Source organism: Microtus oregoni, unplaced genomic scaffold (assembly GCF_018167655.1).
Source record: "Microtus oregoni isolate MIOR12 unplaced genomic scaffold, Mior012 000011F_ref0000422, whole genome shotgun sequence".
Lineage (NCBI taxonomy): Eukaryota > Metazoa > Chordata > Mammalia > Rodentia > Cricetidae > Microtus > Microtus oregoni.
This window is the reverse complement of record NW_024543070.1, coordinates 32,168,167-32,187,019: the sequence shown is the minus strand read 5'-3', so window position 1 is coordinate 32,187,019 and position 18,853 is coordinate 32,168,167. Positions and strand designations below refer to the sequence as shown.

General features: G+C 43.0%; 1 protein-coding gene across 2 annotated transcripts in view; it reads right to left on the bottom strand.

Annotated features, from left to right (window-relative positions):
* LOC121453336 (meprin A subunit beta-like) overlaps positions 1-9,033 on the bottom strand; it is a 28,952-nt gene extending 19,919 nt beyond the window's left edge. Inside the window, exons 1-5 of one of the 2 annotated variants that reach the window (XM_041660037.1) lie at positions 8,908-9,033; positions 6,471-6,489; positions 5,845-5,895; positions 5,088-5,128; positions 2,273-2,351 (exon numbers count right to left, since the gene is read on the bottom strand). In XM_041660037.1, coding sequence (XP_041515971.1) covers positions 2,273-2,351; positions 5,088-5,128; positions 5,845-5,895; positions 6,471-6,489; positions 8,908-8,970 — 253 coding nt within the window. In that variant the 5' untranslated portion in view covers positions 8,971-9,033. Of the gene's footprint in view, positions 1-2,272; positions 2,352-5,087; positions 5,129-5,844; positions 5,896-6,470; positions 6,490-8,907 lie in introns of those variants that run through there. The other variant, XM_041660038.1, reaches the window with a different exon arrangement.
* Positions 9,034-18,853: the final 9,820 nt, after the last annotated feature.

Here is an 18,853-nt window from a genome sequence, read left to right as displayed (position 1 = left end):
GTTGAGTCATTTGACTATAATATTGAGGCTTGGGTAGGAGAAACAGTTTCTAAAGATATGAAGAGACATCAAAATACTAAATGTTTTAATTGTGGTAGAATAGGACATCTGAGAAGGTATTCCTAGAAATAATGTTTCCTCTGGGAATGACAAAATAGAAGGTGTCAATCTTCTGGACTATGTGGAAGATACAGCAAAGGCTGACATTGGACCAATGAATGTAGACCAACAAGAAACAGACAAGGCAACCGCTACCATCATGAAATACCTTGGGGGGGGGCTCTCATGGGCCTCCAGATCAGATGTGGTCCAGTCATTCCCAATCACTGTGGAGAACATGCCTCCCCAGGAAAATTAAAAAATCCTGTGCCTGTTGTAAAAACCATACTTCCGGGGCTGGAGAGATGGCTCAGAGGTTAAGAGCACTGGTTATTCTTCCAGAGGTCCTGAGTTCAATTCCCAGCAACTACATGGTGGCTTACAACCATCTGTAATGAGATCTGGCACTCTCTTCTGGCCTACAGACATACATTCAGACAGACCACTGTATACATAATAAATAAAGTTTTTTAAAAAACCATACTTCTCTGGATGAAAGAATAAACATAGATGATGCATTAAAAATTCAAGTATAAAACAGAAAATATATATTTTGGCCAACAATAAATGGCCAATTATTTGACCAATAAATGATCAAAGACCAAAGCTGAGAGTACAAATAAATAACATTGGTTAATGGATATGGGTGCAGATGTAACCAATATTACTTCAGAATCTTGGCATTTGAATTGACCTCTTCAGGAGTGTACACAGGATGTGGAGTCTCAGGATGATTTCAGAACTCATTCTCCATGTTTCCTCTACCTTAATCATTAGGGGAAGGTCTCTCAATCAAACTCAGAGTTTTCCAATATGGCTAGTCTCCATAGCCACCTTGCTCTGGGGTTCCTCAATTACAGTTAGTTCCTATACACAGCAAGCATCTATATGATTTCTGAATTCCCATTCTCATGCTTGTCATCTCCCCAGCCCTCTTCTGACTTTTTAATAATTGGCTACTAAGCTAGGAACTATATATTTTCTGAAAAGGTAAAAGATAGTGGACTCTTGTTAACACCTGGACTTGGCAAAATAAAATCTTGGCAAAGCAAAGCCATTTTCTATAAATTTGTTTGATTGGTTATTTTGTGAATTTTACTCATTTTTACACCCTGTGCTGGGACTAAGGCTGTGGGACTGGCTCAATAGTTAAGCTTTTGTACTGCTCAGCTAGAAGACTGAAATTCGGTTCCTAAAATCGACATGCAATGACTCCAAGCATTTCATGGGGATTCAATGTCTCCTCTGCCCTCTGCCAGCACTGCAAATATGAGGTATTCACTCACAAGATATATACACATACACATAACTAGAAGGAATAGACATGAATCTGTTTTTATAATCACTTATGATATGGTAGTGATCCGTGGTATTCCATCTGCTAGCATACCCAAGGCCTGGATTCTACCATTAGCTCTGCAAGGAATAAATAAATACCTAAACATGAGGAAATGTTGCCTTAAAAGAAAGACTATTGGGGCTGCAGAGATAGCTTATGGTCAAGAGCAAGCACTGCTCTTCCAGAGGACCCAACCTGAGTCCTCAGTGCATGTCAGGGGTTCACAGCTGACTGTAACTCCAGTTCCAGGGGCTCCAGCACTCCTCTGTCTACCACAGAACTACACTCACATCCACAGACACACAGAGAGGGGGCAGGAGAAGAAGTGTGAGGGGAGGGAGTGAGAAGGGGGGATGAAGGAAGAAAAGAGAAAGAGAGGAGCGAGAGAGGGTGAAAGAAAGAGAATATGAATTAAAAATAGCAATAAAATCTAGAGCAAGCCTTATTAAAACCAAGAGTGTTTCCTTAATCTCTATGTTTGAACTAAGGCAACACCCAGGGGCGGTGGCTTGGAATGGAACTTTCCACCAAATATCCCAGACTCCTTGGGTATAGGGGTGTTAGAGGGTGAGGTGATGCTTCCAACCAAAGCATTCAACACAAAGTAAGTAATCTCCATCAAGGTTGATTGAATTATTCTTAAATTGGTCAAAATCCAACTTATATTCAGGCAGAATTATTTAAGATCTTTTAATTCTACATTTTGCTTATTTTTTTTAAAGTGAATGTGCATAGCCACACAGAGGAATGACAAAAGCCTTAGGCCATTCTAGTAGACATTAATCTATCATCCCAGGAACACACAGCTGTGGATACTCCAAAGTGAGTACTAACCCAAGCTATCATTTAGAACATACGGAATGGTATGGGGCCATCTAAAGATGTCTCCAATGATGGAACTCTTCCCTTGCGGCTGTCAAAAATAAATGCGAAAAGGATCAGTTAGGTAAACTAGACAAAGCCAATCAATAATCAATCTTGAAATAAGTGGAGTTTACAGTTCTTCCTGGTAGCTCAAACCAATGGGGCATGAGTCTGAATTTTGGCCATAATTTAATAAAGTTTATGGAAATAACTAACTAATTTATATATTTAACATGAAGCTAAAGAAGAAATGATGCTCAAAAAAGATTGCTGGAAACTCCACTATAAGTACTGTTAGATGTTTAAATATTAAAAACACATAAGAACAGGCTATTGATATCTCCATAGTTAAGGCTGCCTACTGCCCTTTAAGAGGATCTAAGTTCAGTTCCCAGCACCCACATCAACAGCTCGTAGTTGCCTGTAACTCTAGAGGATCTAGTGCCCTCTTCTGGCAGTCATGAGCAACTGCATGCATGTGGTACATGTAACCTCATGCAGGCTCAAACACGCAGGCACACACAGCATAAATATGGTACACATAATTTCATGCCAGGTCACACACACACAGCATGCATATGATATATATAAACAAAAGCAGGCTCACACAGATGTACACATACACAGCATACATATGATATACATAAATAAATGCAGGCTCACACATGTACAAATAAATAAGTAAACATACAGAAGGAAAGTGATAACTAAACCAAACTTTAAAAATATGCATCTCAGGAAAAAAAAAGCAGACATAAGATGGATGAAAATTTTCAAATTTTTCTGAAGGAGGGCCTGGAGAGACAGCTCAGCTGTTAGAGCACTTGCTGTTCTTAAGAGCAGAGGGGCTAGTTTATTCCCAGAACCCATGTGGTAACTCAAAACCACCCATAACCCCAGTTCCAGGAGTCTCAATGACCTCTTATGGCTGCAGTAGCCCTAGACACACACACAGTACAGAGATACATGCCAGCAAAACACTCATACACATAGGATAAAAAGAGATGAATAAAAATATTTGTAAAGTAGTTTAAACATTATAATGAAAATGAATGATGTTTTATTAGTCTATCTACTCTGGCAATATAACAAATGTCATCCCAGGCAACAGATACGTCTGGGTAGTAAACACAGCAAGGTCTGCAAACTTGAAAAGCAGGTGCTTTATCTACTGAGTCATCTCTGCCACAGCCACCCATGTAGAAGATAACTTTACTATGGGAAATGGGCTTCCAAGTGGAAAAGATTATAGAGAGGGAAATGCAATATTTGAAACAGGAGGACGAGTTTGAAGGCTATGAGAAACGTACAAGGAACCAAAGGACAGGGCTTGGATTATGATGGTGGGGAAGGTGCGTGACTCAGGAGAGCTATAGACAGGATGGCAGGGAGTGTGAACGGGCTGGGAAGGGGTGGGGATAGCTTAGGAGCAAAGGGGACTCCTGAAGCTTTTATGCATTTCCTTGAGGTGAAGGAAGTGAAGCAATGCTGACCAGCTGGAGAGGAAGATTCTAGGGGAGGGCTCTCGTGGGGAGGGTCAGAGGACACCTGAGATTTGCAGTGTCTTGTAGACGTTCACATGCAGTGTACCAAGGGAGCCTGGGGCTCAGGGACAGGGCAGGGCTAGAGTCACCCACTGGCTGTCCTCGGCACAGAGGGCTTGTGTGATGCCCTGGCTCAGGTGAGAAGAAGAAGCAGAGAGAAAGGAGGGTCCAGGACCAGGGGAAAGCTTTCAGTGGCAACTCTCTCCCCATTTCCCTTTCTTCTCTTTTTCCTACCCTGTCATCCTCTCTCCTGCAGAGTTCTGGGGGAAATGGTGTGATTTTGCAGATCACTAAGCTCTATTGGATAATGTCTGTGTCTGAGGCCGTATATATTGTAAATTATGAATGATCTTGTTAATTTGTCTGTTTTTGTAAGTTTATACAAACTTACAAAATAATTCCAATATAAGAATTACAGACACATTAAGTATCTATGTTTGACTCCAACACCTACAAAGGGATAGTTAAGTTCTTAAATTTTTAAAAATGTGGCAAACAAACAATGATCTCTTGATTTTCTTTTTAAAAAGTGCCTAAGACACTGAACTTTTGTTTTTTGGTTGGTTGGTTTGTTTTGCTTTGTTTTTTTTTTGGGGGGGGGGGCAGGGTTTCACTGTGCAGCCCTGGCTGTCCTGGAAGTTACCATGTAGACTAGGCTGCTTGAACTCAGAGACCAACAAGTTTCTGTCTGAGTGCTGGGATTAAAGGTGTGTGGTAGGCCACCATGTCCAGTAAGACACTGAAGTTTTAAACCCCATTACTCTGCATAGACATCTACACATGCATTCAGCATGGCGTCGTGACAGCTAGGTCAGGATCAGTACTCTAAGAGCTGCTTTGGAAGAGCCCTTCCTTGATCTCACCATTTGTAGTGATGGGGAAGGGGAGAATAATAATAATAGCTTTTGATAAAAAGATTGGAGATATTTACAAATTCAGTTTTATTATGCTTCAATCAGTTAAACCAGTTCTGTTTTTAAATGAAAATTCTTATTGCTGCAATCATTAAAATCAGAGCAGCACATATGTGAGATAGTGACCTTCACCGCACAGAAACCCTGAGCAATGGAAGATGAAGGTGTAGACATGAGAGTCCTTCCTGGACAGCATCTCAGGGAGTTAGCGCCACCGGCGGCTGCACCTTCAGAAACAGAGTCTACACAAGCAGCCTGTGCCCATCCATCTGCAGATACTCACAGCTGGCTCCCATCATTCACCATGCAAGCATCACTGCAACTCACCTTGAGTTTGATGTCTCCCTCAAAAAGGTCCAGTCCCAAACCTAAGAGAAGAATTCAGATAATTCATGTTATTGAATTGAGTTCGCATACCACATAATAGATGATGTTTTAACAATTCCAAAGAGAGAAGGCTCATAAGATCCCACCCACCATGATCTATAGGCAGGTTAAAAGTTGCTTCATGTGGAAGAGACATTTCTTTATCGGTATAGCCACTGTTAAGTTGCCCATGATAAAGAAAAGGTATTTTCTTTATCAGTGTAGCCATATTAAGTTGTAAATGACCCCTCACACCCAGACTGTTATAGGAAACCCTAATGACACACATCAGTTCCCAAGAGGAGAGAAAAACCAAGAGAGTAGAGTGGGACTAACTGAGAAGAGGGTGGAGAGTGCTGGAGCCTGGGAAACTAGAGGGAAATAGAGACGGTAATGGGATAGACAGGAACAAATATGTTATATACATGCATTAAAATGTCATAAGGAAAGCCACCATTGTACATAAGTAAAATATGATAATAAAAAGAACTAAGAGGGGCCCTGCGAGACAGCTCAGGCAGTAAAAGGCACCTGCCACCATGCCTTGACACCTGAGTTCGAGTCCTGGGAAGCTGTATGGTGGGAAAAGAGGACCGACTCCCACATGCTGTCCTCTGACCTCCAACATGTACTGTGTCATACACACACACACACACACAAAAATAATAAAAATATTTTAAATATGGTAGCAAAATAGAATGAAAAAAAATCCACAAACCTTCATTGATGTTGAATATGTCTCGATCAATTCCCTCATCTATATCTTTGACTGAAATAAGAAAAAAAAAACCACATTGAACGTTATGTTCATGAGAGGAAAGAGAATCTCATTAATCAAACAATCAGAAGGAAACAAGTTGTTGCCTCAGATTCTAATTTAACTTGCATTGATTAACTGAGGGGGACGCTCATTCCTTGCGACCCTCCTGGGAGCCAGAGTGGGGATTAGACGGAGAATTTGGGTGCATACTCTGTCCTCTCCACATCCCTTGGGTGTTAGGTGACTGTAGGAATAGCATGGGTCACTCCGTACGTCAGTAACCATAGCGTGGAAGGTGGGAATGAGTGACTAACTAGGAAATGAGTGTCTAAAATCGCTCAGCCCATAAGCCATTTTATTGGCCGTTCTTGCACTTCTGTTTTTCAGCTGGGCAGATGGGTCCTGGGGAACGGAGCCAGCCAGAGTTGAGCGAAGTTCAGGTCACCGCTGCAGTCACGCTGTCTTCTGCTGCATTCCACCTGCCGCCTTCCCCTTGGGTCGGCACACCCTGGTGCTTCTGTCCCTGTCATTCACCCCATAACTGTCTTACCCTGCATGATAGGGCAAATCTCCAGCAGACTCACCAAGGTTCTTTGGAGCTGGCTGTGAAAAAACACATAAAAAAATACAATTCTTGTGATACCCATAATACAAACGAATTTGTTACAATTTTAGATTAATTTTATAATCATCCTTAATATTTAAGATTTCATTCATTCATTCATTTATTTATATGGTGTCCATGTGTGATGGACAAAGCAGAACTGGAGATGATCAGTTCCCTGTGTCCGGTGTGAGTTCCTAGGACTAAACTCACACCATCAAGCCTGCGGCCAGGGCTGTTTCACCTGCTGAGCCATCTCACTGGCCCCAATGTTGTATTTATTTTGAACAGAGTCTCTCTTTTACTTCAAACTGGAACTCACATTTCAGTCTGTCTAACCGTGAACTTGATACAATCCTCCTGCCTCAGCCGCCCAAGTACTGGGGTGACTAGCATGAGCCACAGTGGCTCTAACTCACAACCACACAAGTCTTTTTACTAATATGACATATTGTTTCCTTCCATATATGCCAGACAAGCAAGCTGGGGTTTACATGACGTTCTGACCAGATATTCTTACTTCTTATAGAAACTGAACCCTCCTGTTCAATGAGTTTAAAGGTACAGACAAAAAATCAACTTCAAAGCTGGAAAAGAACACAGTGCACAAGACTCCAGCCCTGGTATACACACTAGCTTTACACACGATGTCTTGTAACACTCATGGAGCAGTGCTTGGGAGAGCTAAAAATTTATTTCCAAATAATAACAGAAACTTTTCCTCATACCTCGGGAAAATCATGTTTACTTTCATGTTTCTCTCAAGACTCTATATTCGAAAAACAATACCTAACATCTAAGCAAAGAACGAATAGGTAGATTTTGTGATTTTTTTTTAAAAAAAAATATACATTCCTCTTTTCCGTTTTTGTTTGTTTTTGAAACAGTTTCTCTCTGAGTAGACCTGGCTCTCCTGTACACCAGGCTGGCCTTGGTGTCAGAGTTGCCTCTGCCTCCCAAGTGCAAGAATTAAAGGCTTGTGCCACTGGCACCCGGCTAAAATACATATATTTTCAAATGGATAGGAAACAAATTACAGAGTTACATTCACAATGTGTAAATAAAAATTAAAACCAACATCAGAAATTTATTTTGGGGGTGGGTTATGCACAGATGCATGTTGAGGGGGGTGCTTATAGTGGCCAGAAATCATCCACAAGTGTTATTCCTCAGGAGCCAACTGCCTTACTTCCAACACAGAGTCTCTCACTGGGCCCATAGCTCATCAAAGGCTAGGATGTCTCATCAACCGGCCTCCAGAAGCCCCACATTTTGGTCCCCCCAGCATTGACATGAGAAGCACATGTCATCATAGCTGGCCTTTTATATGTGTTCTGGGAGTTAAACTGAAGTCCTCTTGCCTTCAGTGGCAAGCAATTTACTGAATGCTGTCTCCTGTAGGCCCTTTGAGAAATTTCATAATTGATTATTCCTTTATCTTAATCTAAGAAGAAAGCAGCAGAACTGGTAGACTGTTTGAGTTATGCCTGGGTTCCCTAAGTTAAGTCAATTTAGTTTACCTCCTGTGTCTCAGATAATTTGTGTAACATGGTTACCACCCGATTTGGATGAGGGTCATTAAATTATATGGTACCACGCAAAAACATGCTGTAAAAATGTAATGTGTGCCACGTAAGTGTAAAGTCCAGTTGCATCCAAATTCAAACTAACAGCTGAAGTAAAGAATCCTCCGAAATGCTTGACAAGACACGGGGATGAACTGCTCAGATGGCTTCTGTCATGTCGACAGCAAACGCCCTAGTTTTCTCATACAGGATCACATACACACAGTCACAGATCATCCCGGCACATGTGCAGAAAGATTTCTGAGAAGCTACTGAGCCGCAGTCAAACATGGTAAAACAGCACCTCACACCTTAATTCTCCGGTCATATCTGTACACCATCAGCTCAGTGTGATGTATTTTAAGTCCAATTAAAGGGTTTCCTCGGCCATTAGAAATTCCATCTAAGACCTTGAACTAGCTTGTGGTACAAACTGCCCATCAGTGAGGGAAGATTAGTTTAGACCTACAAAGATGCAGAAGGGAAACTCCATATTAAACTTTGAAGTGTGGACATTGCCTCTGACATTTCTAAGTCTTCTCTTATGTCCTTACTCTAATGGCAATCAGTCTGCCACTCAGCAATAGCAATGGCTTTCAAAAGTCACATTCTCTGTCTTAGCAAAAGAAACCTGTCACACAATAGAGAAACTGAAAGGAAAATACAATTTTCTCTCACAATCTCCGGACCTCTCTGCCGGAGTGACTTCTTACACCCAATACCTTTCTGGCCTCTGTCTACCAGCAAGAAATGCTCATTTAAGATGAAAATTTTGAAATACATAAAATAAAACCTGAGCAAATGATTGTCATTAAATGATTCATATCAATGAGCCCCCAATTGTTTTCTTACCAAGCCAGAAACCAGGAGAAATGTGGCACAAACCAGGAACCAAGGCCGATGCCAGGCATCCATACTGTGACTTCCAGCAGAAAGTTGTAAGCTCTGGCATAGTCATTGCAGAGCTAACTTTTAAAAGCTAGTCATCATAACTTCCGGCCTTTGGTCCTCACGTTAATGGCTCATCTCCCAAATCATCTTGTTGCTGTAGTCACTTCCGATCAAGAAGGTAAAGTCCACAGTGATTAACACACCTCTATTTTTCCCTCTCTTTACTGTGCCAACAATGAATTGCTAACACCTGTCACTGGAGTATAGTCTCTAATGTATGCGGACTGTTCACCCGAGCAAACAGAAACATATGCACACACACACACACACACACACACACACACACACACACACATGAGTGCAAAAGGTAGGAGGTGTGGGTCAGTTGGTAGAATGCTTGTCTGGCATGCATGTGGCCCAGGATTCACCCCAACCCCACATACACCAGGCATGGTGGTGCATGCTTGTAACCTCAGCAGCATTCAGTAGGTAAAGGCAGGAGGATCTGAAGTTCAAGATCATCTTGGCTAAATAGTGAATTTGAGGCCAGCCTGGAATATATTTAAATAATGAAATATGTATACCAAGTTTATACTCTTGTTCAAATAATTAACATTTATAAAGTGTCTTCCATCAGATAGCCTATTATGCTTTGATGTAGCCAGTTTTGTCCACTGACTCTTATCTGTCATTGACCTAATAAAACTTTTTTGACAATCTATAACTTCATAAAGTCTAGGATCTATTGACATACCTAGAAATGAACATGTTTGGTATTCAGATATAAAATAGCAAAATAGTGAAGTGTCTCCCTCCTGAAGGTCCTCAAAGACAAACTCAGATGGGAATGGGCTGAGAGGATAGCTATGCTAACTGGTCTTCTAATAAAATGTTCCTAAGCTCTCTCAAGTCTTTGTCATAGTTTCTTTTCTCCCTGGAATAACCTCTACTCTCTGGAGACAACATAACTCAGTCCCCACGGTTTCATCTGCCTGATACAGAGTAACAGTTTTGAAATATTATTTTCTATATATTTTTTCATTGCCTTTTCCTAGTTTGGTCTTTCTGTCCCATTCTGTGTTCATTGAAAGTCTACAAAAACATATGTGACCTCAACAAAGTGCCCAGGATGTTCTTCTCTTGTGAGTGTGTGTGATGCACATGTTTGTGTGAGTGTGTGATTATGTGCACGCAGGAGTGCTGTGTATTCTCAGGCCAGCTCTCATACAGCACAGAAGTAGGGAGGCCGGAGGCTGATTCAAGTGTTAATGCCCCTCACTTTACTTTTTTGAGACAGGGTCTCACTAAACCTAGAGTTCATCGGTTGGACTATAGCCTGACTAGACAGTGAGCTCTCAGAATCTGCCCACATCTGTCCCCTCAGCGCTGTGCTTACAGATGTGCACCATCATGCCTGACTTTTACATAGGTGCTGTGCCTCCAAGTTCGGGTCCCTGTGTTTGCACAGTAAACTGACTGAGCCATTTCCCCAGCCCAGGAGGATACATTTGAACCTGGGCAAGCCATTGCTACCCTCTGAGAGTAAGACAAGTTTTAAATGGAAAACTTTAAACAGTAGGTGTGGGTTGAGAACAATGTGCATTCCTATAATTTCAGCCCTCAGGATGCTGAGGCAGGAGGATGATGAGCTCAATGTCAGCCTGACCTACATATATAGTGACAATAAATCATAAGCTGGAGTTTCTCAGCGACACAGTACTTGAAAACCCTACACAAAACACAAGATTCAGTTCCAGGACTGTGAAACAAAACCAGAAGTTATGAAGATGGATGTTGTTTGTGTTGGGGTGCTTGTCTAGAACACACAAGGGTTTGATCCCAAGTGCACACACAGACACACTCACACCCACACATGTGCTCACATACACACGCATAAACACACATGTGTGCACGCGTATGAATCAACCTCACACTGTCTTCCTGATACTCTAGGGATAGTTTATTAAGTGTTGAGTTACATGGTCTTTTTCCTGGTTAGAGCTATAAGGAGCCACAAATAGAGAAGGAAGCAAATATTAGGAAAGAAAAGAATCACTCCTGTGAGGCCAAAAGTGATCCATTCATGTCAGAGAACATACCCACTCTGAAGGGTCACAAACATGGAAATGAGGATGTTTCCATAGCAAGACTATTTAGGATGACAACCAGAGTAACAATTTTCCAAGGGTGCCTGAGAATAGATGACATTGGGGATCATATGTGGCCTTGCCAACACCTCTGGCTTTAAACTTGGACACAAAATAATTTGGGGTTGGAGGTGTGCTTCAGCAGCAGATCCCTTGCCCAGCCCTTCCATGGACCTGAGTTTGATTCCCCAACACCACAAATGCAAAAATCGTTGGCCCTGCATTGGCTGCAGTGAAATCTCTACCACCTCTGTGGAATAGCAATGCCCTTTTTTCTTTTAATTTTTATTTTTTGGTTTTTCGAGACAGGGTTTCTCTGTGATTTTGGAGTCTGTCCTGGAACTAGCTCTTGTAGACCAGGCTGGTCTTGAACTCACAGAGATCTGCCTGCCTCTGCCTCCCGAGTGCTGGGATTAAAGGCGTGCGCCACCACCGCCCGGCATAGCAATGCCTTTTAAAGAAAAGCGAAGTGAGGGAGCTGGAGAGATGACCGGGAACTTGGGAGCACTGACTCCTCTTCACAGGACCCAGGTGCCTCCCAGGGAATCACACTAGTCTGTTATTCTAGTTCCATGGACTCTGTTGCCCTCTTCTGGCCTCTGCAGACACCAGGTAGACTTGTGGTGCATGCCCATATATATGCAGGCAAACAGTCATATACATACCAACCAGCTAACTTTTTTTTTTTTAAATATTTATTTATTTATTTATTTATTTATTATGTATACAATATTCTGTCTGTGTGTATGTCTGCAGGCCAGAAGAGGGCACCAGACCTCATTACAGATGGTTGTGAGCCACCATGTGGTTGCCGGGAATTGAACTCAGGACCTTTGGAAGAGCAGGCAGTGCTCTTAACCACTGAGCCATCTCTCCAGCCCCCCAGCTAACTTTTTTAAAGGAAAGATAAAGTGAGATCTTTTAATGAGTAAGACCGAATCTGGCTTTCCAAGGCTCCTTGTAGGCCTGACACACCTAACTGCACTCTATGCATCAGGACAGACAGCTGCCCTGGGGAATAGGAAAAGAGCAGCTGAAAGAGCAGGAAGCAGCAGTTTCTGGGACAGGGGAGTCTCTTTTCCACGCTAGTACCAGGGTATGACCCAAGTCCGAGGAGGCATCTCATAGACCATCAACGAGGCACTGCTGAATCCAACTGCAAAAGCTCTATGCAGCCTGCACTGGATGGACGGCTTCTGTGTTCTCTTCTGTCCTGGGGTTCAATCAAACTCCACTGCAGAAGCATTACTTGTAGGGGAAAGGGGTCTCCAGCTTCCCTTCAAATACCATCATGTCTATCCTGTCCCCAGAGAGCCTTCATAAGCTTTATCAGAAGCTGTGTTTGCTTCTGCTTGCTGTCCAACTGTGCCCTTCCTTTCTCCCAAGATAACATTATCAACTGGAACCCCTGTATTATGATTACAAAGTTTATAGGTCAGTGGGAAATCCCCTGGAACCGGGAAAACGGTTTTTCTCAGAAATATGACTCACAAGGCACTCATGGAAGAGGATGACATTCTAGACCTGAGTGTTGCACACTATGAGGGCAGAAAGGATTCTATAGGAGCTAGCACAGAAGTGCAACAAGGGCATCCAAAATATTACAGTGTCCTCATAATGTGTCTTTCTTTACCTGATTATCTTTCATAAAAAGTGCAGGTTGTAGGGATCGTCTCTTGCTCAGTTGGTAGAGTGTTTGCTTAGCAAGTGTGAAGCCCTGGGTTCAATGCCTAGAACTACACAAAAACAGGGAGCTATGGTATATCCTATAATCACTGAACTAATGTAGAAGTGGGTGGGTCAGAATTTGTGTGCATATATATATATATATATATATATATATATATATATATATTCACTTATCTATTGGGAAGCTCCCTCCATTACTCTCTATAAAGTTATTGTACATACATATATCTGTGCACTTAAACTACATATATAAGGAGATAAGGGAAAGAACACTTATGGGTGGTTATGGAAGTACTTGCATTGAGACCACAAATGCAGAACCGGGTAGACTGCACAGCATGCACAAGGCACAGTCGCAGGCTGTCTGCAATGCCTGCTGATGATCAGCCTGACACGTTTCTCAGGAAGGTTTTCCACGACCCTCCCTTAGATTACCTTTTTTTACCACGTTTCTCAGACCATGGTTTCTGATTAGCAGGGTGATTCAGATGGATGGAACACAGCGTGTGTAAACACCCAGAGGGAGACAGGTTTACTTGGATTAGTTGATTCCACATGATAACAGAGGCTAGCTCATCCAAAATCTGCAGACGGCTGGACCCAGCTAGCTGGACAACCCAGGCAGGAGAGTCACCAGACAGGTTGGCTAGAGAAATTCTTCTTCCTTTAAGGACCCCTATCCTTGATTCTCAGAAACAGCCAAGGATCAGGAGTAGCTCATCAGAGTCAGATGACAGAGGCTGAGAGGGAAAATTCTATCCCTACACAGGCCACCCCACTTCTAATACCTGTGCTCTGCTGGCAGCAAGCTCATGGGGAACAAAGCAAAACAAATGATTCATGCCTCCATCAGACCAGGTTACAGCTTTCTCCACCCACAACAGGAGTACTGAGTCTAGCCCACTCAGCTGGTGTCTTGTTACTGTGAAGGACTACAGTCTAGAGTGGGATTGGTGACTCTGGCCAAAAACAGTAACATTGGATCTTGCTTCTAATTGGTTGTTTGTCTACTTCATGGGGCTGCTCGAGGGATGTGGGGACTGGAAAGATGCTCACTGGTAAAAGCATCCACTGCTTTTGTAGAAGACCAGAATTCGGTTCCCAACTTAACACTGTCTGCAACCTCAGCTCCAGAGGATCCGAGGCCATATTCTGACTTCCATGGGCACTGATGTGAACAAGTACCACACAGAAACAAATAAATTCACAGAATTTTCCACATAATAGAATAAATCATTTTTTGAATGAAAGTTGACTCCCTCAAAGCCAAGTCCAGCTAAATGCCCCTTCAGCTCAAGCTTTCAAATGTCTTGAAGAAACATCACTCTTGATATTATTTTTAGATTTATTTTCTATATTCTACATGTATGAGTATTTTTCCTGCATGCTTCTCTCTCAACTATATGTGCCCTTTGCAGAAGTAAAAAGAAGGTACCAGGTCCCCTGGGACTGGAGTTACAAGTGGTTATTAGCCACCATGTGGGTGCTAGGATGGAACTAGTGTCTTCTGGAAGAGCAACCAATGCTTTTAACCACTGAGCATCTCTCCAGCCCCATTACTGAGTTTTGGTAAAATATTTGCTCGTTTGTTTGTTTGTATGTCTATGTATGCACATGTGAGAAGGTGGCGTGTGTGTCTCTGCTCACACAAGCCCAGAAGGGGACACAGGTGTCCTCCTCATTCACGTTCAGTCTTTTCATTTGAGGCAGGTGTTGTGGGGCATTTTCCGGAGAAGACTGTTTGGACACTGATTTAAACAAACAAACAAACAAATAAACAAACAAACAAACAAACAAATAAACTTCATTTGCTGACTGAGCTAATAGTGGGCTGATAGGCCAGTTAGTTCCTATCTCTGTGTAGTACAGGGCCTGGGTGTCTCAGCATAACCAGCAATTCTGGCTGATTTTGGGCTGGAAACGATTATTGCTATCCTCAAGTTCCGTTCCCAGTTCCTGTTCCAGAGTTTGAGTTTTTGGTGCTTCCTCCATCCCTCTCCCCCTTCCAGAATACTTTGAAGGAATTTTTTAAGGAAGTCTTAGTTTTACAACCCTAATTATTGCAGTGCAAACTTCCTTGTTTCTGGTAACTAGGAGGACCACCCACAGGGCATGCATAGAATTGTAAACATTATGTTCTTATCTCAAAAGATAAGTTTTTATAGATTTTAGTTTTGCTCTGTACAACCAGACACGTGAAGTTGATACTAGTAAGTAAAGATCAAGATGGATGTCCGTTGCTGATCTGTAACTACGCTAGTGAATACGTTTCCCCGTGTAGGTCTTTCTCAGGTTCCAGGCCCTCCTTGTGAGTGGTGGAGGTTGGGCCAACACCTTGAATTCGTATCCATAGTACAAAACACGAGACTCAGGAGGAGGGAGAGGGGCAATGAGTGGAAGGTCCTGAGCCCAATGAAACCTCAACTCTCTGAGCCCATAATCCAGAAGCAGTCCATTTGTCGTAGGTGTCTGTGGCTTGCACTTTCTTGGCCTGCTGTGGTGGATCCATGGTGTGATGTCAGCTGTCTTCACCACTGTGGGAGTAGAGACAGTCACCTTGTAGACTTCTTTCCCAGTTATTTCCAGCACCCTCTGGCTCTTCTCTTGACTCAGATGGCATCGCTGGAATGACAAGGGGAAACTGGTGGTGGACCCAGAGGTCAGCTGAGTCTCTCAGATAGTTTAATGAACAGCTGTATGGAGAACTGGAGGGTCTCTAATGACCTGAGAAAGGAGTGGTTAGGGAGTTTTCCCAACTACAGTTCTCTGAGCCAGGGAAGCACCTGGGGAGATCTTTCAAATATAGTTTTGTAATGGTAAAAGTAAAATGCTGTGGATCCCCAAGTGGCTGCAGCCGGCAGTTGGCCATGAGACCACTGCAGGTCCCCAATGTAATGGTTGTTCTGTCTCTTTAAGAGACAAGCCATGCCCACTCCTTCCCCCATTCGCTGAGGCAGGCAGGTCTTCCTTCCTTCTTGCAGCCTTAGTCTCTCTCTTCTCTCCATCTTCCTCTTGGAGAGGCAGCTTCAGTCTCTCCTCTCTCTCTTTCTCCCTCTCCCTCTCCCCCTGCCTTTTTGCCCTTCTCTCCTTTTCCCTTCCCCTATATAACTCCCTGAATAAGTATCCAACCTTACTCTGCTTGTCGTGCCTATTCATGTCTCTATCTCTCGCCCGCCTGCCATGTGTCTCCCTGCCTGGGACCAGCCACTGCTCAGGGACGGGCAGCTGTCTTTGCCTGGGACTGGCTGCTTTCAGGACCAGCTGCCTGCTGCCACATGGCCTGCTACCACAGCTTGGGGATCTACAGCATTTCTGCTGCCTGCTGCCATGGGGGATCCTGCAGCATTTTTAATTTTTCCATTACACCCAAGGTGCAGGTAGCAGGCAGGGAGTCACGTGGTGGGAGTGAGATAGACGGATAGGTATGCCATGCAGAGTGAGGTTGGATATTTATTTCATGAGTTATGGAAGTGAAGGGGAGAAGGAAAGGAGAAGGGAGAGACAGAAGCTGCCTTTTTTCAGAGGGAGATGGAAAAAGACTCAGGCTGGAAGCTGAAGATCAGCTTGCCTAGGTGAACTGGTGGGGGGGGGGGGTCATGGCTTATCTTTTAAAGGGACAGAGTAGACCATTACAAATCTCATAGTGGTGCAAATTCCTCCTTGTATGGGGTGCAGTGGGCCCAAAGCAATGCGAAGGAAGGAGGCCATTTCCTTCTTTGGTAGACTCTATTAAGAATTTTTTTTAAGTTTTTTTTAAATGTTGTATTTATTTTTAACCTGGCCAGATCTCTAAGTGCACAATAAAGTTTTAATCTAAGTCTAAAAGCTTTAGCTATTAATGAAGAGGTGTGGTGCTTTGAAAGAAAATAGTTCCCAAAGGGAGTGGTACTATTAGTAGGTGTGGCCTTATTTTAGCAAGTATTTCGCTGTGGATGCAGGCTTTGAGGTCTGATATATGCTCAAATTTTGTCCAGTGGAACAGATCATGTCCTGTTGCCTGTAAGTCAAGACTTAAGAACTCGCAGCTGCCTTTCCAGAAGAATGTCTGCCTTTGTGTTGTCTTGATTCCCACCATGACCATCATGGATAGAACCTCTAAACTGTAAACAAACAACCACAATTCCTTCATAAGAGTTGCCATTGTCATGGTGTCTCATCACAGCAGTAGAAGATCTAACCAAGACAGAAGTTGGTGCCAGGAGTGGGGTGTTGCTGTGATAGCACTGACTATGTTCTTGTTTAGAATAATTTGGACTCTGATACTTTGGGTTAAGAAAGCAGTGGAATGCTCTAAGCACTGCTTAATGGGCCATACTAGTAGGAGCATGGAAGATTGTGGTGCTGAGTATGATTTGATGAACTGTGGGGGGCTACCTCAAGAGGTTTCAGAGGAGAAAATTTTAGTATGTTGTCTAGAGATCCTTCTTGTGATATTTGGTGAAGAAAGTGACTGCCCTTTACCCTTGTCCAAAGAGTCTGCCTGAGGCTAAGGTGAAGGGTTTAGGTTAATTCCACTGGCAGAGAAAAATCTCAAAACACTTTGTCATGTGGCTAATGGTCATTCTAATGGAGATTTATAATAAAAGGGAACAAGCTGAGCTGGATAAATTACAAAATAAAAGATTTGCAAAGAAAAAGAGCACCAGGAAGTAGAGTGGAGCCAAGTCTTGTGTTCAGGAGACAAACAATTTAAGAAATGGAATAAAGGGAGTGGTAACCTCAGGGCAAGATCCTACCCAGCTAAGTTTCCATTTGTGAAAACTAATTAAAGAAAAACTTAGAGGAAGGTATGGTAGCACACACCTTTAATCTCAGGAGTCAGAACTCAGAGGCTGATGGATCTCTGAGTTTGAGGACATCTTGGTCTACAGAGTAAGTTCCAGAACAGCTAAGTTTAGGCAGTGGAAAAAATATTAAAATCAGAAAGCTGGTAAAGATGTAATTGAACAAGTGGGCAATGTTCCAGTCCAGGCAAGCAGCAGAACCTGGCAGCTTTGGACACATAATTCTAGCACTGAAGATAGATGAAAGGGACTATGGAATTTGCATCCACAACTAAGGAAAGCTGATGAGGCCAGGCATTGCCAATGACTATCCCTGAATTGAATCCTAGAGAGGCTATTGTGTGAAGCTGTGAAATTGAAGCCTGGATTGCTTTGGAGGTCCCAAGATGTTGGAGATGCCAGAGACATGGAATACCTGACAAGAAAAACTGCTGACAGGGAGTGAAAACAGCTCAAGAGAAAGAAGTCCGTTGCAGGCGCCAAAGCTGAAAGGAGTTGGAGATCTGAAAAGGGTTTTGACATCAGACATGGAGATGCAGAGTTTGGAGTTTGCCCAGTAGGTTTTGGGTTTTGTTTTGGTTCAGTATTTCCTCATTGTAGTAATAAGGGCGGCGGGGCTGCGTCCCCAGCACCCCAGCCGCCCGCACGGCTAGCTTATGCCCGAAATAACAACACACAAACTGTATTCATTTAAACACTGCTTGGCCCATTCTCTTCTAGGCTAATTCTCACATATTAATTTAGCCCATTTCTAATCATCTGTGTGTAGCACCCCAAGGTGCGCTTACCGGGGAGATTCTAGCCTAGTCCATCCTGGGTCGGAGCTTCATCCCAGGAGCGGGGCATGGCGTCTCTCTCAGGCGTCTGCTCCCGAGAGGAGAGCTGTCGAGTCTGAGCTCACTTCCTCTTCCTCCCAGCGTTCTGTTCTGTTTACTCCTCCTACCTATCCTCTAACCAATAAAATGGGCCAAGGCAGTTCCTTTATTAGCCAATGACCTTCCTCCATCACCTCATTATGCTACCTCCCCTGTGTTTTAGATCATTAAAGTGTATCCTGTGCCATTATATGTTAGAAGTACGTGATTTCCTTTTTTTTTTTTTATTTTATAGGGGATTACAGGTAAGAGATTGTATGAACCCCTTAAGAGACTTTGAAATTCAGACTTCCAAGTAAGTGTGAGACTGTTATATGAGACAATGGGGACTATTGGAGTTGGACTGAATGTATTTTTGCATTATGATATAACTACAAGCCTTTGGGGGCCAGAGAGTGGAAAGCAGTGGTTT